The following is an 18,458-nucleotide window of genomic DNA, read 5'->3' on the forward strand; positions in this document are numbered from 1 at the left end:
TAGTTTCTGTGTTGTGTTTAGAGAATGGCATGTAGCTGACACAGGGAGTGCTTAACTTTCTCTCTGCTTGCTTTCCAGATTGCCTTGCAGTTTCCATATAGATTTTGGGACAGTAAAGTTCAAGGGGCTGACTTTTTTGGTCATGTTCCTCCCAGTGCCAGCCAGCGAGGGCTCTTTGCTATATACTACGACATGGACCCTCAGGTAAAATTTTGTGGTGTGATTTGAATTCCTTTCTTGAAGGTTAGGGTTTGTGAATTATGTGCTGTTTGCAGGAATCAATCATGATTGTACAGATTGTGGTATGCTTATATTCTGGGAGGGTACATTTACTGGGATTTTTCCTTTAGAAAGAAGTCCAGTCCTTGCTGCTTTCTTAAAAGCATCAGTTCTGCTCTCTGGGGTCTGACCTGATGCCCATGAGAGCTTCTTGCAGGTTGAAAGTGAATTGCTCAGGTAAGGTCCCAGCGACAGCACAGTAAATAAGTGGACCACATTTCCTAACTGTTGGCTCTACTGAGCTAGGGTGGGGATGGGAGGTCTGTGATGGGAGTAGATGTGAAGGGTAGAAACCAGTTACCGCCCTGGAACAGAAAGCTCTAGGAACATCCCTTGTAGCTGTGCTGCCGAAACCAAGGGACCCAGCTACCGCTGCCTACTTTTCCTCACTTTGAAGAAATACTTTAAGGGGGTTTTCATGTGGGAGCCATGGAAGGTTTTAATTATTCCTGTGGATTTCTTTCTCAATCTTTCTGCTGCATCTCAAACGAAATTTCATAACCAGATAAGGGAACCTTTAATTTGACATTTTATTTCATGAGTGTTTACTTCTTTCCAACAGGGGACTGTAGTGTGTGTGTGTAGGTAGGGGGATGAGTAATGTGCATGGAAATGGATAGGCATTGAAGATAAAGAACAGTGGGACACAATGAAATTCAGCTTAGGAGAATAAGGCCCTTGTGTGTGGAACTGAGCCTTTACAGCAACTGTCTTGTGCTTTTCCCCGTGTGCCTGCAAAAGCAGCAAAGTGTACTGATGTCGGTGATCACAGGGGAGGCAGTTGCATCCCTCAGGACCATGGATGACAAGCAGGTGTTGCAGCAGTGCATGAGGATCCTTCGGGAGCTGTTCAAGGAGCAGGTGAGAAAACCCCTCCTTGATATTGTGGATATGATCTAAGCAGGTGGAAGTGGAAACCAATCTGCATTACTGAATATGAAAGGATCAGGACAGGCCACGTTGGTTTTCCTGGCATTTTCCCTCTCCACCTGAGTACCCAGCTGCATTATCATGACTGCCGTAGCAAACTGCCACCACACAGGTGCCAAAACTTAGTCTTTTAGAGTTCTGCAGGCCTCAGGCCTAGGATTAAGATATCTAGGTGGGTTGGTCTCTGTAGGACTCTTCATGGTTTACAGATGTTTTCCTTGGTATCCTCAAATACTTTTCCTTCTGTACTCTAAAGACAGAAGCTGGTCATACTGAATTAGTCCTCCTCTAATACCCCTGCTGTTATCCAGTTACCCATTGAAGATTCATGCTTCCAAGTTCCTTCTGATGGACTTAGTCCTTAAACTTGGGTCTGCAGGGGCTACAAAGCAGCAGTCTACAATATGGCTGTCTTTCTTATCACATGATTTACACTTATCTTCCTAAGACTGTAAAAGGCCATGTTTTCTTATAGTTCATGTTTACCCAAGCTATAAGACCTTTGACTACATTAAGAAAAAAAATCTTACGTATATAAACGTGCATGCCATCACACATATGTATAGTTCAGAGGATAACTTCCTTCTACTATGTAAGTTCTGGAGATCACTCAGGTTATCAGGCTTTAGCAGAAGTGCCCGCACCCACTGAGCTATTTTAAAAAGGGATGTTTTCTAAAATTTTCTATTGTACCACATAAACAAGTCTCTCTACGAGGAGGTCAGGGTGCCTTCTATTTTTTGAAGATCTGGAAGTAGCCATGACCTGTCTTCTAATTAAGAGTAGAAATAGAAGTGAAATGACTCAATGTAAATTTGAGGTACATTCAGCTATTGCCAATCCTTTGTAAAAGATCTAACTAGTCATATAATTCTGTCACATAGTCATTCTCAGCTTGGGTTTTCAGTTATCTGGAACAACAAATTATAGGGAAGTGTTTCTCATGTCAGAGGCCAGTGGACAAAATTTAGCGTACAGTCTCTGTATCGATTTGTTGTACAGGATGTGTCTTTGGCAGGTGAGGCATAGAAGTGAAGGGATTGGGTTTGGCTGGGGAAGGGAAAGGTCACGGGAAGGAGGGACATATTGCTACTTAGGAGGCTACCACAGTACACTCAGGTCTAAAAGGAGAACAGCTTATTTCCAAATGGGTTGTGGTATATCCAACTTCCCTTTTTATCCTTTTAAAAAAATAATTTATTTGTTTGCACATAAGGAAGTCCCAGATCCCACCAAGTATTTTGTCACACGGTGGAGCACAGAGCCATGGATCCAGATGGCATATAGTTTCGTCAAGACATTTGGAAGTGGTGAGGCCTATGACATCATTGCTGAAGAGATACAAGGAACTGTCTTTTTTGCTGGTGAGGTACATATCTTGACATCAAATTCAATCCTTTTTATTTTCAATTAAAATGGCTCAGTCTTTTTTTTTTTTTTTTTTTTTTTTTTTGGTTTTTCGAAACAGGGTTTCTCTGTATTGTTTTGGAGGCTGTCCTGGAACTTGCTCTGTAGACCAGGGTTGTCTTGAACTCACAGAGATACACCTGCCTGTGCCTCCTGAGTGCTGGGATTAAAGGCGTGCACCAACGCCTGGCTTGGCTCAGTCTTAAAACCCAAGCCAAGTGTGTTAGAAAGTCTTGTGACTGCTCATGGTGGAATCCCTTTCCATTCTGAAAGCTTGCCTTATGTTTCTGCTGCAGCTATTTTTAGCTGTCTAGTTTCCTGTGATCAGATCATTTTTATCTGTCTTAAAGTATCTATATTGACATTGTATGATTTAAGTATTAGACTCTAGCTTGCTTTGTTATATTAAAAATATAGCTATTTTACTTAATTGGTATCCATGCTCCAGGTCTCACTCGGATTACAGGATTGCAACAATCCTCCTGCCCCATATTCTGCTGAGATTCTAGGTGTGAGCTAAACACACTTGGTTGATATCTGTTGTTTTAACTGTCATTTGCAATGTAATGTTGACATCTGAGTTAAGGTGTTCATGGACTCCATTATTAAACAGGTTTCTGCTTTCCTGGTAGCTATTTTGGTACCTGTCTCCACTACTCTTCAATTATCTCCAGTTCACAATTCACTAATATCTCCCACCTAACTGGCTTGTTATCTGAAACCCTCGAGTATGCACTGTTAACTGACAAGAATATATAGTACAGTCTTCTGCCGGGCGAACTCTTAAAACTCTCTAGTCCTTGTAATTAAAAACTAGTCTTCCAATCCAGCAATTTACTTCTGATCGCTTTCTCCCATTTTCTTTATCCTTTACATCTTCTGTTCTCCTTCAAACTCTTGGATTGCCAACCTTTCTTTCCACTTTGAAATGAATGTTTTCTTGTCAGTTTTTATTGCCGTCACTGAGAATTGTCTCATTGGTTATTTAAGCTTTTGAAAACTGTTTCTCGTTTTCCTTGCTGGTTGTGAGGCACATTTGAAAAGCCTTCACAGCTCCAGCAGTGACAGCACTGCCTGGGGAACATTTCCTTTTGGTAGCAGCTTTGCTTCTGGCATCTTGGATGCTAGAAAGCTCATTGGTAATTATTAAGGATAATTGTTTGTTTGGAGACAGGGTTTCTCTGTGGCTTTGGAGGCTGTCCTGGAACTAGCTCTTGTAGACCAGGCTGGTCTTGAACTTAAGAGATCTGCCTGCTTCTGCCTCCCAAATGTTGGTTGGGATTAAAGGTGTGCACTGCCACTGCCAGCACCACCACTCGGCTGAAGGATTTATTGAACATAATACCTAGATTTTTGCAAGAAGAAGGGCATGTTTGAGGGGTAAATATGTGCTAGAGCTCAACTTCAGATGTGTCATTCCTTTGGAGCTGTCCACCTTGGTTGTTTTGGAGACAGGGTTTCATAGGCCTGGAGTTTACCAAGTGGATTATGCTTGCTGGGCAGAAAACATAATCTAGAGACCTAACTTCCTAGAGTTGAGTACAAGGGTGTGCTTTCTAACATGTAGATCCTTGTGTTTGAAGTACTTTACCAACAACAGGAGGGACGGCAGCATCAGCTGCCTGGATCTAAATGCTTTGGAAACCAGCTGCTGCCTGCACTGCTATGCTTTCTCAGGCCCCAGACTGAAATTTCCCCAAGATTCTTTGTAAAAATGTTTTTGTCTTTTGTTAGTTCCTGTCCTCCATCCCATCATAAAGGCAGCTCTATTACAAGTTTACCTGCAGATCACAAATCTGGTTTGATCAGATAATGTTAGGTTTTGTTGTGTAATTTTTTGTCAAGAGACATCTTAGGTCAGCTGTGCAAGTTGCACATAATGGCCATATTCCAGGTAGCATTTTTCATCTGCTTCTAGAGATTACAATTTTAGGCTAAGATGGGATTTCTTTAGACTGACTCATCTTGCTTTCCCTGGATAGTTATTCTCACGTTCCTCTTTTAATACTCATTTATGAGGCTTATGCATACTTAACCTTCACTGTTCTAGATACTATTTCCATGGATGTCACAGTACTTGGAAGGGACATCAGATACCAGATAAGTCTGGTAAAGCATTAGCAAAAGAAGCCAAGATTCAAGGCTCTGTCATGAACACATAAATCTTTTTCGGTAAACCAGAAAAAGTATAAGGTCATACAACCTGCAATATCATCAGTTCTTTATGCACAGTCTGAAACAGTTTCTTTTTTACCCCACAGGCAACAAACAGGCATTTCCCACAAACTGTTACAGGAGCATATTTGAGTGGTGTTCGAGAAGCAAGCAAGATTGCAGCGTTTTAAAAAGAACACATCTGGACCTAGCTTTCTTCTGTGTCCCAAATGGAAAAGTTTGAAACACAAATAAGAGAGAGGGGACTCTGTATAGTAAAATTGAAATGTTTCTATGGTGATAGGAAAATGTAAACACATTTCATTCTTCTGAAATCACTGACCCTCAAAATCCTTCTAGGCACTTATACTTTATTTTTCCATAGGCCCAATTAGTGCTAAGTCCTGTGGTTTTCAGAAGTGGCACAGTATACCCTAACACTGAGACCCTGGTTCGGGTTGGGAGTTCCCTTCATACTGGACATTCTAGTTGGCAGATTACTTTTCATATATTGTGAAACCAAGTAATACAGCAGGAGTCACTAGCAAACTTAGAGAAAGCCATGTGTTTTTCTGTGACAATTTATCAGTACCTTTACCAATGAGCCTTAATATTTTTACACAACTCCGATCTTCAGGCTTTCCTTAAAATTTTCAATTCTTTTTTTGATACAGCAACTTGAAAGTATGACATGAAGCTTCTAGGCTTTTTTATACTACATATATTTCTTTTCATTGGGTATTCAAAACTTAGATTCAGGTATATTTTGATATTTTAGATCTGTGCTCTCATCAGAAACACAAGACTCAAAATCCCTTAACTGTGAGTGAATGTTTTCACACTATAAAAACATTTTTGGGGCGGGTAGCACACTTGAAATTTGGCAAATATCTTCAGTGTCTAATATTTTATATAGTTTACATTATGTTTCCCATAGGCAGGTCCACTGGAAAACTGCAGAAAAGCTTAGTTATCTTGGTACATAGCACATACTTTATAAGCCATATGTTAAAAGTCTAAACATGGCAAAACTTTTCCACTTAAAGATTGTTTAATAAACATGGGTTTCAGGGTCTTTTGGATACCTATTCTGCCAAGAAACTTCAGTTGACAAATTAGAAATATGCTTTTGTTTTAAAAAGTCTTTGAATTACATTATCTGCTTTTAAAAGGGAGCTACAAAGGACTTTAAAGCCACTTTTTGAAATATTAGGTATTTCTGAAATTCAAAATTAGCTTGTTTAAAGATCTTATATAAAGAATGTACAGTGAAGTGAGCTCTAGACAGCATAGACACCCTCCCTGTCAAAGTGTGATACAAACCAGTAACTACATATTTAAAGTTATTATTCACTGTGCTTACAGGTTATTTGTTGAGACTCATTGGTACTGATAAGGGAAGTATTCTGCTTTAAAGTGTAAGTAATTAAAATGTTTAGCATGTGTGAAGTGATAAATGCAAAATGTTAAAATTTCAGTCTAAGTTATTTAGTTTCTAGGCACTTGTGCTTATATTATGACATTTCATATAAATGTGTATTTAATTTTTCTCCCTTTTTCAGGTGACAACTTAATTTCATATTTTGTTCTACAGGAGCTCTGGTACTTTTGAGTTGCTATGCTTTTCAACCTCTTAAGATTTTTGTTAATGAGAGCCGGGCAATGGTGGTACATGCCTTTAATCCCTGTGAGTTCAAGAGGTCAGCCTGGTCTACAGAGTGAGTTCCAGGACAGCTAGGGCTGTTTCACAGAGAAACCCTGCCTCAAAAAACCAAAAAAAAAAAAAAAAAAAAAAAAAAAGTTAATGAGCAGAATTAGTGATTTAATTACACGTCACAAATAACTGGTTATGTAAAACTGCTTAATAAGAACTTTTGCAAATTCCCTTAATAAATGGTTATAGCATCACTGTCAACTTTGTTTCCAATCCTTTCAAACTTTTGGTTATAAGCATTTACTAAACTATCTCTTCAAAAGTAGTCAGTTATTACTTGGAGTTCTTCAATAATAGGATTAGGGACTAATCTTCCCACACCCCAGAGAATGACACAAAAGCAAATAAACTGAAAGACTAAATACAAGACATTTAAAACATCAATTTATTTTTATTGCCAAGATTTATAACAAATTATTTAAAAGTAATGCCAATTTTTAGTCCTCATTTAGTTGTTCTATTTCACGCTAAGTATATATATATATATATATATATATATATATACTAAAGTCAAATATGTGAAAATACCTGTTAATGCTCAACATTATTTTAATATATCTGATCTATGATGTGAAAAATTAAACACTCAGTTGGTACATCAATTGTCACTTTGTCAAGCAGCAGCTTATTATAATTCAGAAATAGGTTATTAGGATAATCAAAAGACAATTTAAATTCAGGGACAGTCCATGTTTATCACCTAGAGTCTTGATTGACCAAAATTTAAAATCAAACAGCCTTGATTCTCTAATACTTATACATTGCCAGCATTACAATCTGATACTTTTAATCAGAGATACATACATTGTCCACATACCTTCTGGCATTATATCTGGTACTTTTAATCATAATTACGAAGGTAGTCAGTTTCCTGTATCAAGTTTAGTTATTATCAGCTCACTTATATAAGCCAAGTGTGCTCACCCTTTCCCAGTTTTTGAAACTCTGATGTGTTGATTTTGGTTTATCCTCAATATAAAAATTCTATGACACTTAAGTTAACATAGATAGTTAACATACATAACTGATGACACTTTCGGGGCAAAGCAGAACTGGACAGTCCTTTAGTGTTGCCACCACTGACCTGACTGCTCTGTCATTCCACCTAGATGAACACTGACATTCTTTAGTTACAAGTGTAAAGACACCTACCTACATGAGTTTAAAAACCGATCTGCACAAAAGAAATAAAAAAAATTATATACAACAAATTGGTTTTTAAAAATACAAAAATAACATCTGTCACTTCTGTCATGCTGACAACCTGACATATATACACATGCAGAAAAAGTCCCAACTCAGTCATTTGAACAGCTGTGCTCTAAAAGATGAACAAACTGCCACTAAGTTTTCACACTGACAGAAGGTGTATTCAAAATATTTCATATACTAAATACTGCAATAGTCTCTGCATGTATAAATGCTGGTTATAATAGTTTTTGCTTTGATTAAAAGTATCTTAAGCTAACATTAAGTGCACTAAAATTAATAACAGTTCAGAAATCTGTGACCTTACAATAAAGAAATCCAAAATGTACAACTATAGAAAGCAAGGAACAATTACTGCCATGCAAGACTGAAAACTGCAAGGAAATGCAATTTAAAACAGCAAGCTCAAATATACGTAACACTCAAAAGGGTCAGCAGCGAGTTCTACCAACAATAGACTTAAAAAAAGAAAATACATTCTCTTTGCTGGTATAAATCAGATCTTCAAATCTGAGAACAAGCCATCTGTCCTCTAAGAGATTAGCTGCAATGAAAAAGAAAACCATTTTACCACATCCAACACACAAAATCAAGTATGTATTACATCATATAGTCTTACTTGCATCATATTAACGTGACCTTAGGAAACCATGGACTAAATATGAAACAGTGGCTACTGCTGACCTTGTACCTTGGAGTGACTTGCCTTGAAGCTAGTGAGTACCTCAGGAATATAAAGCTACCCTGTGCACTATGAACCTATCTTAATCTAGCATAAGGTTTTATCAAAACTGTTCAAATTTACTAGATATATTTCCCCATCCATGTTTACTAAAAACTCTGAGGTATCAAATGTAATTACATGAATAGTCAGAAAAAGAAATATTTACCTCTTTTACAGTTGTTTTAATGAAATCTTTCCGCTCAGTTAAATCATAAGCAGGATAATTTTCATATACCTAAAAGCATTAAAAGCAGATTTAAAAGTCCATTGTAAATGGAGTTCTTAATTGGTCTAGATAATATAAAGCCAGAGTCAGATATAGAGGGAAATTCTGAGAGATCAGAGAGAAGTAACAAGCCACAGCACATTTTACCTCCTTAGCATCTTAGCAGACTAGAGAGCGACTTCCTGTTTCTCCCTGCTTACATCTTGTTTCTTCCCAGCTACCTCATTTCCTGACTGTACAGACCTCCAGACCTCTATGGTTAGCTAGTGGCAAGCTCAATTCTCTGACCCTCAGACAGGCTTTGTATAAACAAGATATCACCACAGTCCATAATATTTTAAGTGTTTTCTGGATCACCAAAATTGTGCCTGCAAGTGAGATTTAGTAATATTGTCTTCAAAGCAATAAAGTCAACTGACATCCTCAGTGCTTTACTACTTCCAAGCAGTACTGAATCAAAAATACAGGTAGGGAGTATTGGCAGGCTATCTGCAGAGTGGCTTTTAGAGGTCTTAGTCTTCAATATAACCCAATATTCTTGAGATTCTACAGTTTCAACTTCAACCGCTACTCTATACTCAATCCTCTTAATTAAATCATGAAAATCCAAATGGTCTCATGAGTGCTTTACTCCTAGAATTTAAAGGAACCTGTTAATCTCAAATATATTGATTAACTTCCAGTATGAACTCTTACCCTCATAGGGTTTATAACTTTTGCTATAAATAACTACAACCCCTAATATATTTAGTAAGTTATACTACTCATTTCCTTACTGATGGTCATTTACACAGCTTCTGATTTTTCACTATTTATACACAAGTTGAATGAACATTTTCGGCATCATATAACTATGCCTTAAAGGAGAGCCCTTGACATGGCACCACTAGATTAAAGGGTATATGCAATCTAAATTTCAATACACTCTAAAGAAGTCCTTTAAAGAAGCTGTTACAACTTAAAACACAAGAAGTACTTGTTTTTCTGCATTCTTTAGAACCAATGAAAACTGTCAATCTCTATAGTGCTCCCTTCATTCTAATAAGCAAAACTATTATTTCCTTCTATGTCTGATGAAAGGCCCCTTCAATATTTACAAGTCTTATAAAGTATCTCCTAAAATGGAGAACCAGTGTTCATTTGCATGTTCCAAGAACTACACCTCAAAGTATCTAAATAAAACATCTTTTAAACTCTGTTCTAGTCTCAAGTATGATTATGGCTACCTGTGATTGGTGGCATCCTCAATGAAGAAGCCTTTAATTAGGCTCTGATTTCTGGCGGGTTAAGGCAATCTTATGGCTTGTTGGTAGCAAGTATTCTATCACTGAGCCACAAGCATCCCCAATTTCATACCTATTACTTTATGACATAAACTGGATTTTCTGCCTCTACCATCTTTTTTGTCAGATCATATTTTTTGATGTTTGAAGGATAACTTTAATGTAAGTATCGATGGTTGGGATGGCACACGCCTTTAATCCCAGCACTCGGGAGGCAGAAGCAGGTAGCTCTCTGTGAGATCAAGGCCAGCTAGTCTATAGAGCAAGCACCAGGTCAGGATCCAAAGCTATACCTGTAAACCCTGCCTCCAAAAACAAACAAAGGAACTATTGAACCTGGAGTAGTTAGTATACACTTTAGATCCCAGCACTTAGAAGACAGGTAGATTTCTGAGTTCAAGACCAGCCTGGTTATATAGAGGTCCTGTCTCAAAACCAACAAAAGCAACTATTGTTATGTCCCTTTAACTATCTCAATATTCTACCCAGATTCTCAATTCCCTAGTTTCAAGAACACTGAAGTTAGTTCCAAGGCATCTACAAATTTTGAAAACTCTAGTAGTTCTCTCCTTACGTCAGTAAAGACTAACTTGAAATCATAGTTTTGAGGCAAACTGGTGTTTATTTCAGTGACTTTGCCATTGTTCTTCAATAATAAAGCAGTAGTTTTTAACCTGGGAGTTGAATGACCCTTTCAGAGGAGTCACCTAAGACCCTCAGAAAACAGGCATTTTACATTACAATTCATAGCAGCAGCAAAATTATAGTTATTAAGTAGCAACAAAAATAATTACATGGCTGGGAGTCACCACAACATGAGGAAATATATTAAATAAAGGGTTGAAGCATTAGAAAGGTTAACCACTGCTGCAGAGAAAAGGTGATGTTCTACTATTTTGGGACTCAGTAAATAATTCTAGATGCTTTTCCATATTCTTTAAAGCCCTAGCCCCCAGGTAGAAATGTTTGTTCTGTGGTGCTGTGCTCCTCCCAAAGTGTTCTAACAGTTTGCACACAGCCCTCTGTTGGAATGTCTTCCTCTACACCTCACTGAACTGCAGGCATATTTAAGGACAAGCAATGGCTTCTCTGCTTTATCTCTTAACACCCAGTCCTAGCTTGGCATCTAGTATAGGCTCCATGGAAGGTTTATGAAAAAATAATTCAATAAAAGCATAGATTCTTTTTACCTTTGGAGTATTTCAAATTAAACTTCACTTAGTCATAAGAAACTAGATTTTAAAATCTTCAACTATATCTTCAATATGGATAATGACTCATTCAAGACTATTTCCAGAGATGTATTGAAAGATGTCCAGAAGTTTAAGTTAACAACATAATCTATAACAGCAGTCTGCACACTAAGAGAGTAAGGTGACTCCTAGGATTCTCTTTAAACCAATACAAGGTAAGGATACATCATTAAGTTTCCACACCAGTAAACTGAATGAATAAACAAAAACATGTACTAACAGTTTCAAATTAAATAGGTAAAAAATTCCTAAGTCAGCAGGGACTAACTAGAACCCATGCCCCTGATTACCTCTTTGCAAATCTGCTTCATTGTGACTTCTTCCAAGTTAGCATTAGCCAGTAATTTCTTTACTGTTTCCTTTAACTCTTCATCTGTAGGTGGTTTTTTCAATTTTTTAATTAATGGTTCATCATCAGAACTGTCTTCAGATTCAGACTCTAAAAGTTAAGATATTAAGTGTGAATAAGTTTTTTGCATACTAAGGTGTAAGACAAGAAGGAGAAGTTTTTAAATTTTCAAAAGAACATAAGCCCTTCCTGGTTATAAATCACTTAAGTTTTAATTTTAAAATAAAAATTTTTACCTTAAAATTACATACAAAGCATACATTGAAAACTTTTTTTAGCTTTGAAAACTGCTACTTCTCCCCAATGTACTTTGCAGTTTACTGTTTTCCATACACACTTAAATATGTACATGCATATGGCGTACCCTTACAGTTGCTGTCATCATGTCTAACATACCTTTTTTGGAACTGTTTTGATTCTTCTTGGTGGTGCTGCTATCTGCCTTCTTAACATTAGCACTTTTTGTAGATTTTTTACTTTTAGCAGCAGCTTTCTGTTTTGCTTTTTCTTTTTTAGATGTCTTTTTTGGTGGTTGCTAGAAAGGAAAGCAAATATGGATGAGTCACCACTATACTCCTCCTCCTTTCTCACAGTAAACACTAGCTATTGGAGCTTAAACATTACTAATTACCAATGGTTTCAAGGACTTGTACTTGAACAGTGTTTATTTTGGTGTAAACAAGTCATCAACATTATTCCATTTAATTGAGGCTGAAATATAACTCAAAATATAAACTATACAGTGGTTGTTTTTTGTGAATATATGAGGAAACATACTCAGTGAAGTCATGTTGTTCACAATCACATCAATACAAGCAAAGAGTCAAACATACATGTAACCTCAGAGTACATGCTCTTAAACACCAATCCAGATTCAACAAAAGCTAAATGCTGGACATTTGCAATCCAAATTACACCTTAGAAGTACTTTGCTTCAACTAAAGTCTCTGAACCATCCTAATTAATTCATTTAATTAACATTCCCAAAGCAAAGTATTCCACATAACAAAAAAAACCTAAGATAAATTCTCATCTTTATACATCAAAACCAACACAAATAGCTAGCTAGACACAGAATGTTTTACACTCTTAATTTTTTGGAGTTACAGCATCAAATCAGCTTTTCATTGTTCATGAGATAACTGCTTCACTACATACCAAGACTAGATGTTTCTGCCTTGGCCACTACTGCCTTACATTACAGGTATGCTACAGTCACTGAACTCGCTCCCTCCCACACCTCCCCCCCTTTTTTTTTTGAGACAGGGTTTCCCTATGTAGCTTTGGAGCCTGTCCTGCTCTTTATAGACCAGGCTGGTCTCGAACTCACAGAGATTCACCTGCATCTGCTGCTCAAGTGCTGGAGCTAAAGGCATGCACCACACTGCCCAGCACTCACTGAACCCCTTTAAAGACAAGTGTTCTTTTTTATATGTCCTTCAGATAAATGTTTCAAAATCTAGGTGGATTTACACTATTATATCTAAGTGAAATTAATTCAATTTTTAGTGTCTTTTTCTTTGTTATACACCATTGCACATATCTACATAAACCTAGACTCACCTGTATTAACTTGGTAGTATTTTTTAAAAGATTATTTATTATGTATGCAGCGTTCTGCCTGCATGTATGTCTGCAGGCCAGAAGAGGACACCAGATATCATTATAGATGGTTGTGAGCCACCATGTGGTTGCTGGGAATTGAACTCAGGACCTTTAGAAGACTTAACCTCTGAGTCATCTCTCCAGTCCTAACTCAGTAATATTCTGTTGGCTGGGCACTAGCAGACCTTTCTAATTTGTATAATACTAATAGTATTTAAGTGGTATTAGGAAGCTGATAAAATATGGGAGCTTTACCAAACAACACCAACGACTGGAATTGGATTTCCCATGAATCACTTAAGCTAGTATTTTTTAATTAGATGCCCATAGGGTTCATATAAACTGCAATAGGCTCTTAAAGGGAATAATAAAGGTTCAACTGTTGTATCAATACTCTTATTACACAGAATCATATATTCACTATCACTCTTCAAAGGCTAATAAAATCTGAAACTATTATACTATCCAAAGGGTTGCGAAAAGGAAGCAATAAAAACAACACACCTCATTGCTACTCAATCCCATTACATTAGGTAATTAGAATTAAGTAATTAAACCATTTCCAGAGCCATCTAAGGTTTCTGATTAAACTTTTAGAAGGCATACACAATATGATTAATTTTAAACTTATTAATTGGTACAAGTTAGTGGTTTAATAAAGTATAACATCTGAGGTGATAAGTGGGTAGGGGAGGAAATGAAGCCATTGTTATAAAATGTTGCTTCTGCACAAACATATATCTTTCTACATTTAATATCATCTTCTAGAAAGGATAACATTCTATCCAAAGCTTTAAGAACAACTAGCCTACTGTTGATTAACAAAATTTAGTTCTAAAAGAGTACAACCATACCACACAAGTACTACAGAACAAGATAAATTATAGTTCAGAGTATAGTCTTGAGGCAAGCTGCTTACTTTCAAATTCTAGCTCAGTTCATCTCCAGGCCCTACTTTCTCCACCTATCAAATAAAGGAACTGATTTCTAAGTCTTTATGTGGGGTTAATGTTCAACTTGTGAAAATACTTTTAACAATGCCTCCTGGTATATAGGAAACAGTATCACCCACCATTGCTACCAAATGCCTCCTTCTGTGATTAAGAATTTCCTCCAATACACAAATCAATTTCTCCTAAAATATGATGTTGTAAATAGTCTTTAAGTACAAGGTAGCTATTACAGAATGGAAATTGTAAGTGATACCTCGAGCTGGGCATTGGTGGCGCAAGCCTTTAATCCCAAAACTCAGGAGGCAGAGGCAGGCGGATCTCTTGTGAGTTTGAGACTAGCCTGGTCTACAGAGCGAGTTCCAGGACAGTCTCCAAAACAATACAGAGAAACACTGTCTCGAAAAACCAAAACAAAAAAAACCAAAAAAAAAGTGACATCTCACTAACCATGACATATCACATTATGGTAGATATGATTTGATTCATAAACATCTCAAGTCCCTTAAGTTTATACCTGGTTTCCCTTATTTTCATTAATCAGTTGTAAGTTTTCTGTGACACACTTGAGATGTGAACTGATTTAGACTTGATGACTTAGGAAATACTCAAAACTGAACTGTAAACCAACAAATCCAGACTTAAGTGGTACCCAAGATCTTGGGCATAGTAAAAGCTGATGAACTCACATCTTGTCTTTAGTTCCACAAATGTTAAGAATCACTTTACCTACCCTGAAGATTAAATTATTAGGTACAGGTGATTCTGGAAAAAATGAGTTTCAAACAACATCTCAGTTTTGGGAAACAATGGACAGTTTTAGCAGTTAAGGCAAATAAAGGTCACTGGTGTTTGGAGATAAGGATAAACAATGGGACAACTGAGAGGACAAGTTAACCACACCCATTTAAATTGTAAAACCTTATGAAAATCTTAAAAATCCAAAGTCAGCTGAAGGATCAACCCTTTAAACATCTCACAATGCTACATATTTGATTATTTCACATTCCCATAATACTTGGCCTATAAATCATTATTCCCAACTTTGTGGAAGATATAGTACAGAAATGAGTAAGAACATGGCTTACAATCAAGCTTAGTTTTAAATCCTGAATTCACTGCTAATTTTGGCTTCTCAAGCAGATCACTTACCCTTTCCAGTCCTCTTTCCTGGAAATAGTAAAAATGGAGGTAAGAATGGCCCCACTCTTAACACTTTTCCCAGTCATTTCCATCTCTGTGCTCGTCATTGCCTGCCTCTGCCCCCCCCCCAAGTGCTGGGATTAAAGGCGTGTGCCACCACCGCCTGGCAAGGATAACATTTTATAATTACATAAAAATAATGCCTTAAAGACAATGTAGGTTTGATTTAGCTGTTTTACACAGCAATTGAGGATAAACTATATAAAATGCAACAAAACATACATGTTTATTAAAGTCATTTACACACCTGTTTCCACACTATACTGCCCTTATTTAGTGCTACTGGTCCCCAAGCAAGCAAGCTATTAGAGGTTTATAGTTTATCACAGCCACTCTCCTTATGTTCATCTCTACTGTACTGTTTGTAGGACGTGGTCCTTGTAAGTAAGTTAGGAGATAGTAGAAAGTTCAAGAGGAAAGAAAAATGCATTTTCATAATGCTGCATCCACACATTGTCATGCTCAAAACAAAGATCAAACCAAATTCTTTAATTCGTTATAAATGAGGAACTGCAGTAGTAAAGTGAGTCAAGATCTTCCAGCTACTAAGAAGCAAACATGTCCTATTAGTTCTGGAAGAATAAAAACCATCCACCTATGTGTTCCTTTAAGCTAGGGATGAAACTATAAAACTAAGTTACAGGATATAGGACCAAACTAAGTGATATACCATGGCCTATGTGCTGAATATAGATTTTTCTATTATAGAAAGCAGTCCAATAACAGATGTGTACTGACTCAATTTCATTAAGTTTGGTTATACCCTTTTTCTCCTAATACTATGTGGTCAGCCCTCTCTCACTAAACTATGTAAGGATACATATGGCTAAAGACTGTTAATAATGTCTTTTTTTTTTTTTGGTTTTTCAAAACTAGGGTTTCTCTGTGATGTTTTGGAACCTGTCCTGGAACCCGCTCTGTAGACCAGGCTGGTCTCAAACTCACAGAGATCCACCTGCCCCTGCCTCCCAAGTGCTGGAATTAAAGGTGTGCACATTGCCCGGCTTGTTAATAATGTCTTGATCTCTATTACAGAACTTAGAACTAGTGCTTAGTAATTGCTACATCATTACTAAAGTGGGAAGTGATTCTTGAGAACTAGATAAACCTTTAAAAGTTACATTTTGTCAGTTATCTTGTTAAACCAGTCTTTTAGCCAAACCTCTTGATTTGTAACACCACTGTCTTCTGGTATAATTTACATGTATAGACTGTATATTTGAGAAAGAGGAAAGGGGAAAAAAAGACCATTGTATCAAACCATCAAGAGGACTCTCGTAATACTTGAAATTAGGGAGGCTGAGGTAATAGATTACAAATTCAAGGCCAAGAAGAAATAAAACACTTTAAGAAAAGATAAAGGGGGCTGGAGAGATGGCTCAGAGGTTAAGAGCACTGGCTGCTCTTCCAGAGGTCTTGAGTTCAATTTCCACCAACCACAGGATGGCTCACAACCATCCATAATGAGATCTGGTGCCCTCTTCTGGCCTGCAGGGATACATGCAGACACAATACTGTGTATATATTAAATAAATATTTAAAAAAGAAAAAATAAAAAAGGATCATAATGCCTAAACTATGAAAATGCACCTCTTACTTCTCAAAAGACAAACAAGAGTAAAGAATTAATGAAATCTAAGAAGTGATTCTTTTTCTGTTATTTGTTTCAAGATAGGCTTTCTCCGTGTATTCTTGGCTGTCCTGGAACTCCCTGTAGACCAGGCTGGCTTCAAATTCAGATTACCTGCCTCTGCCTCCCAAGTGGTGGAATAATTAAAGGCATGCCCACCACACCCAGCTTTGGAGGATTATTCTTCTCTCTTTTTTTTTCTTCCCATCTTTTCAAGACAGGATTTCTCTACGTTATAGTCCTGGCTGTCTTGGAACTCACTTTGTAGACCAGGCTGGCCTCAAATTCAGAAATTCACATGCCTCTGCCTCTGGGGTGCTGAGATTAAAAACATTCACCGCAGCCATCAAAAGATTCTTAATAAACACCTTTGTTATTTAATCAAGCAGATGCTAAGACTGGGTCTTTTTAACAAAGTGAATGTGGAAAAACTAAAGTAAGAAGTTTCAAAGGGAAGAAAATTCTAGTTTCCAAACTAATTTTTTCCTAATCGTACTGTGTGTGTGTGTGTGTGTGCGCGCGCGTGTGTGTGAGTGTGTGTGCTGGTCTGATTCCTGACATGTTTATTTGGGATCTAAACTTGAGTTCTCTGGAAGAGCAGCAAATGCTCTTAATGGCTGAACCATCATCTCTCCAACCCAAGGTATTAAGACATAAATTTTCAAAAATTTAAAGAGGATTTTCCATGTAGAATCAAGAAATGGCACAAGTACTTTTTTGCCAAAAAACAAAAAAATCTTGTGAGAACAAGGCTTACCTATCTGTTATAGGCAGCAGGGCTCTTGAAGGAGGGTCACCAAAAAAGATGCCTGTCACAGAGCCAGAATTCTGTCCTCACAGCAGAAAGGTTGTACTAAGTGAACAGATGAGCAAAATAAAAAAAAATTAGCTAAAATATAGGATTCTTTTAAATTGGCTGAGAAAACCCAGAATGACAAGAAAAAGGAAATGTGCAATTTTAGTTAGAGTTCACAAAATTAAAGTGTAAATGGATTTTTAAAGTGATCTTTCAACTTTGACTTCCAGTTCAGTTTTATAATTTTCTCTGTTCAAATGATGAAGTTTCTTCATTTCTAAAAGCATTATTAAGGAATACCAAAACATATATGTCCACATCCTACCACTATCAAATGTTTTCAACAACTAAAAAGACAATTTAACAACAAGTGTAACTGCAGGTTTCTTCAAATTATCAGATAACTAAATGAACAAGAACCCCACTTTTGGCTGTTGTCTTTTTCCTATGAAGTCAGGAAATGTAATAACAGCTTCCCCCCAAAAAAGTAAATCCACATTACATTTGCAGTATAGCAGCCACCAGAAGTGAAGTACTAACACCTGGTTCTCTTAACTGTTCCTCACATCTAAATAGTCAGGGACCGTTCTGATCAGTGCAACATAGACTGAGCCTCTGGTTAAAGATATCCCTTCCGAGGGAAAAAGGCAAACACCATCAGACAGTCTGTTGCCTTGTTCTTTGTAACATGGATGCAGTATCTAGACATAAAACCATTACCTTGTAATTGGGATACAGAGAAATCA

General features: G+C 37.1%; 2 protein-coding genes across 5 annotated transcripts in view; one reads left to right on the top strand and one right to left on the bottom strand.

Moving 5' to 3' along the window:
- Kdm1b (lysine demethylase 1B) overlaps positions 1 to 6,685 on the top strand; it is a 42,690-nt gene extending 36,005 nt beyond the window's left edge. For 3 of the 4 annotated variants that reach the window (XM_040755930.1, XM_040755932.1, XM_040755933.1), the window contains 4 exons: positions 79 to 204; positions 1,021 to 1,140; positions 2,426 to 2,578; positions 4,878 to 6,685. In XM_040755930.1, coding sequence (XP_040611864.1) covers positions 79 to 204; positions 1,021 to 1,140; positions 2,426 to 2,578; positions 4,878 to 4,961 — 483 coding nt within the window. In that variant the 3' untranslated portion in view covers positions 4,962 to 6,685. The remainder of the gene's footprint in view (positions 1 to 78; positions 205 to 1,020; positions 1,141 to 2,425; positions 2,579 to 4,877) is intronic. The other variant, XM_040755931.1, reaches the window with a different exon arrangement.
- A 161-nt stretch (positions 6,686 to 6,846) lies between these two features.
- Positions 6,847 to 18,458, bottom strand: part of Dek (DEK proto-oncogene) — a 28,046-nt gene continuing 16,434 nt past the window's right edge. Inside the window, exons 8-11 of the mRNA XM_040755934.1 lie at positions 11,925 to 12,063; positions 11,470 to 11,618; positions 8,584 to 8,652; positions 6,847 to 8,237 (exon numbers count right to left, since the gene is read on the bottom strand). Of these exons, the coding sequence (XP_040611868.1) occupies positions 8,226 to 8,237; positions 8,584 to 8,652; positions 11,470 to 11,618; positions 11,925 to 12,063 (369 nt within the window). The 3' untranslated portion in view covers positions 6,847 to 8,225. The remainder of the gene's footprint in view (positions 8,238 to 8,583; positions 8,653 to 11,469; positions 11,619 to 11,924; positions 12,064 to 18,458) is intronic.

This window comes from Mesocricetus auratus, unplaced genomic scaffold (assembly GCF_017639785.1).
Source record: "Mesocricetus auratus isolate SY011 unplaced genomic scaffold, BCM_Maur_2.0 Super-Scaffold_100013, whole genome shotgun sequence".
Taxonomy (NCBI): Eukaryota; Metazoa; Chordata; class Mammalia; order Rodentia; family Cricetidae; genus Mesocricetus; species Mesocricetus auratus.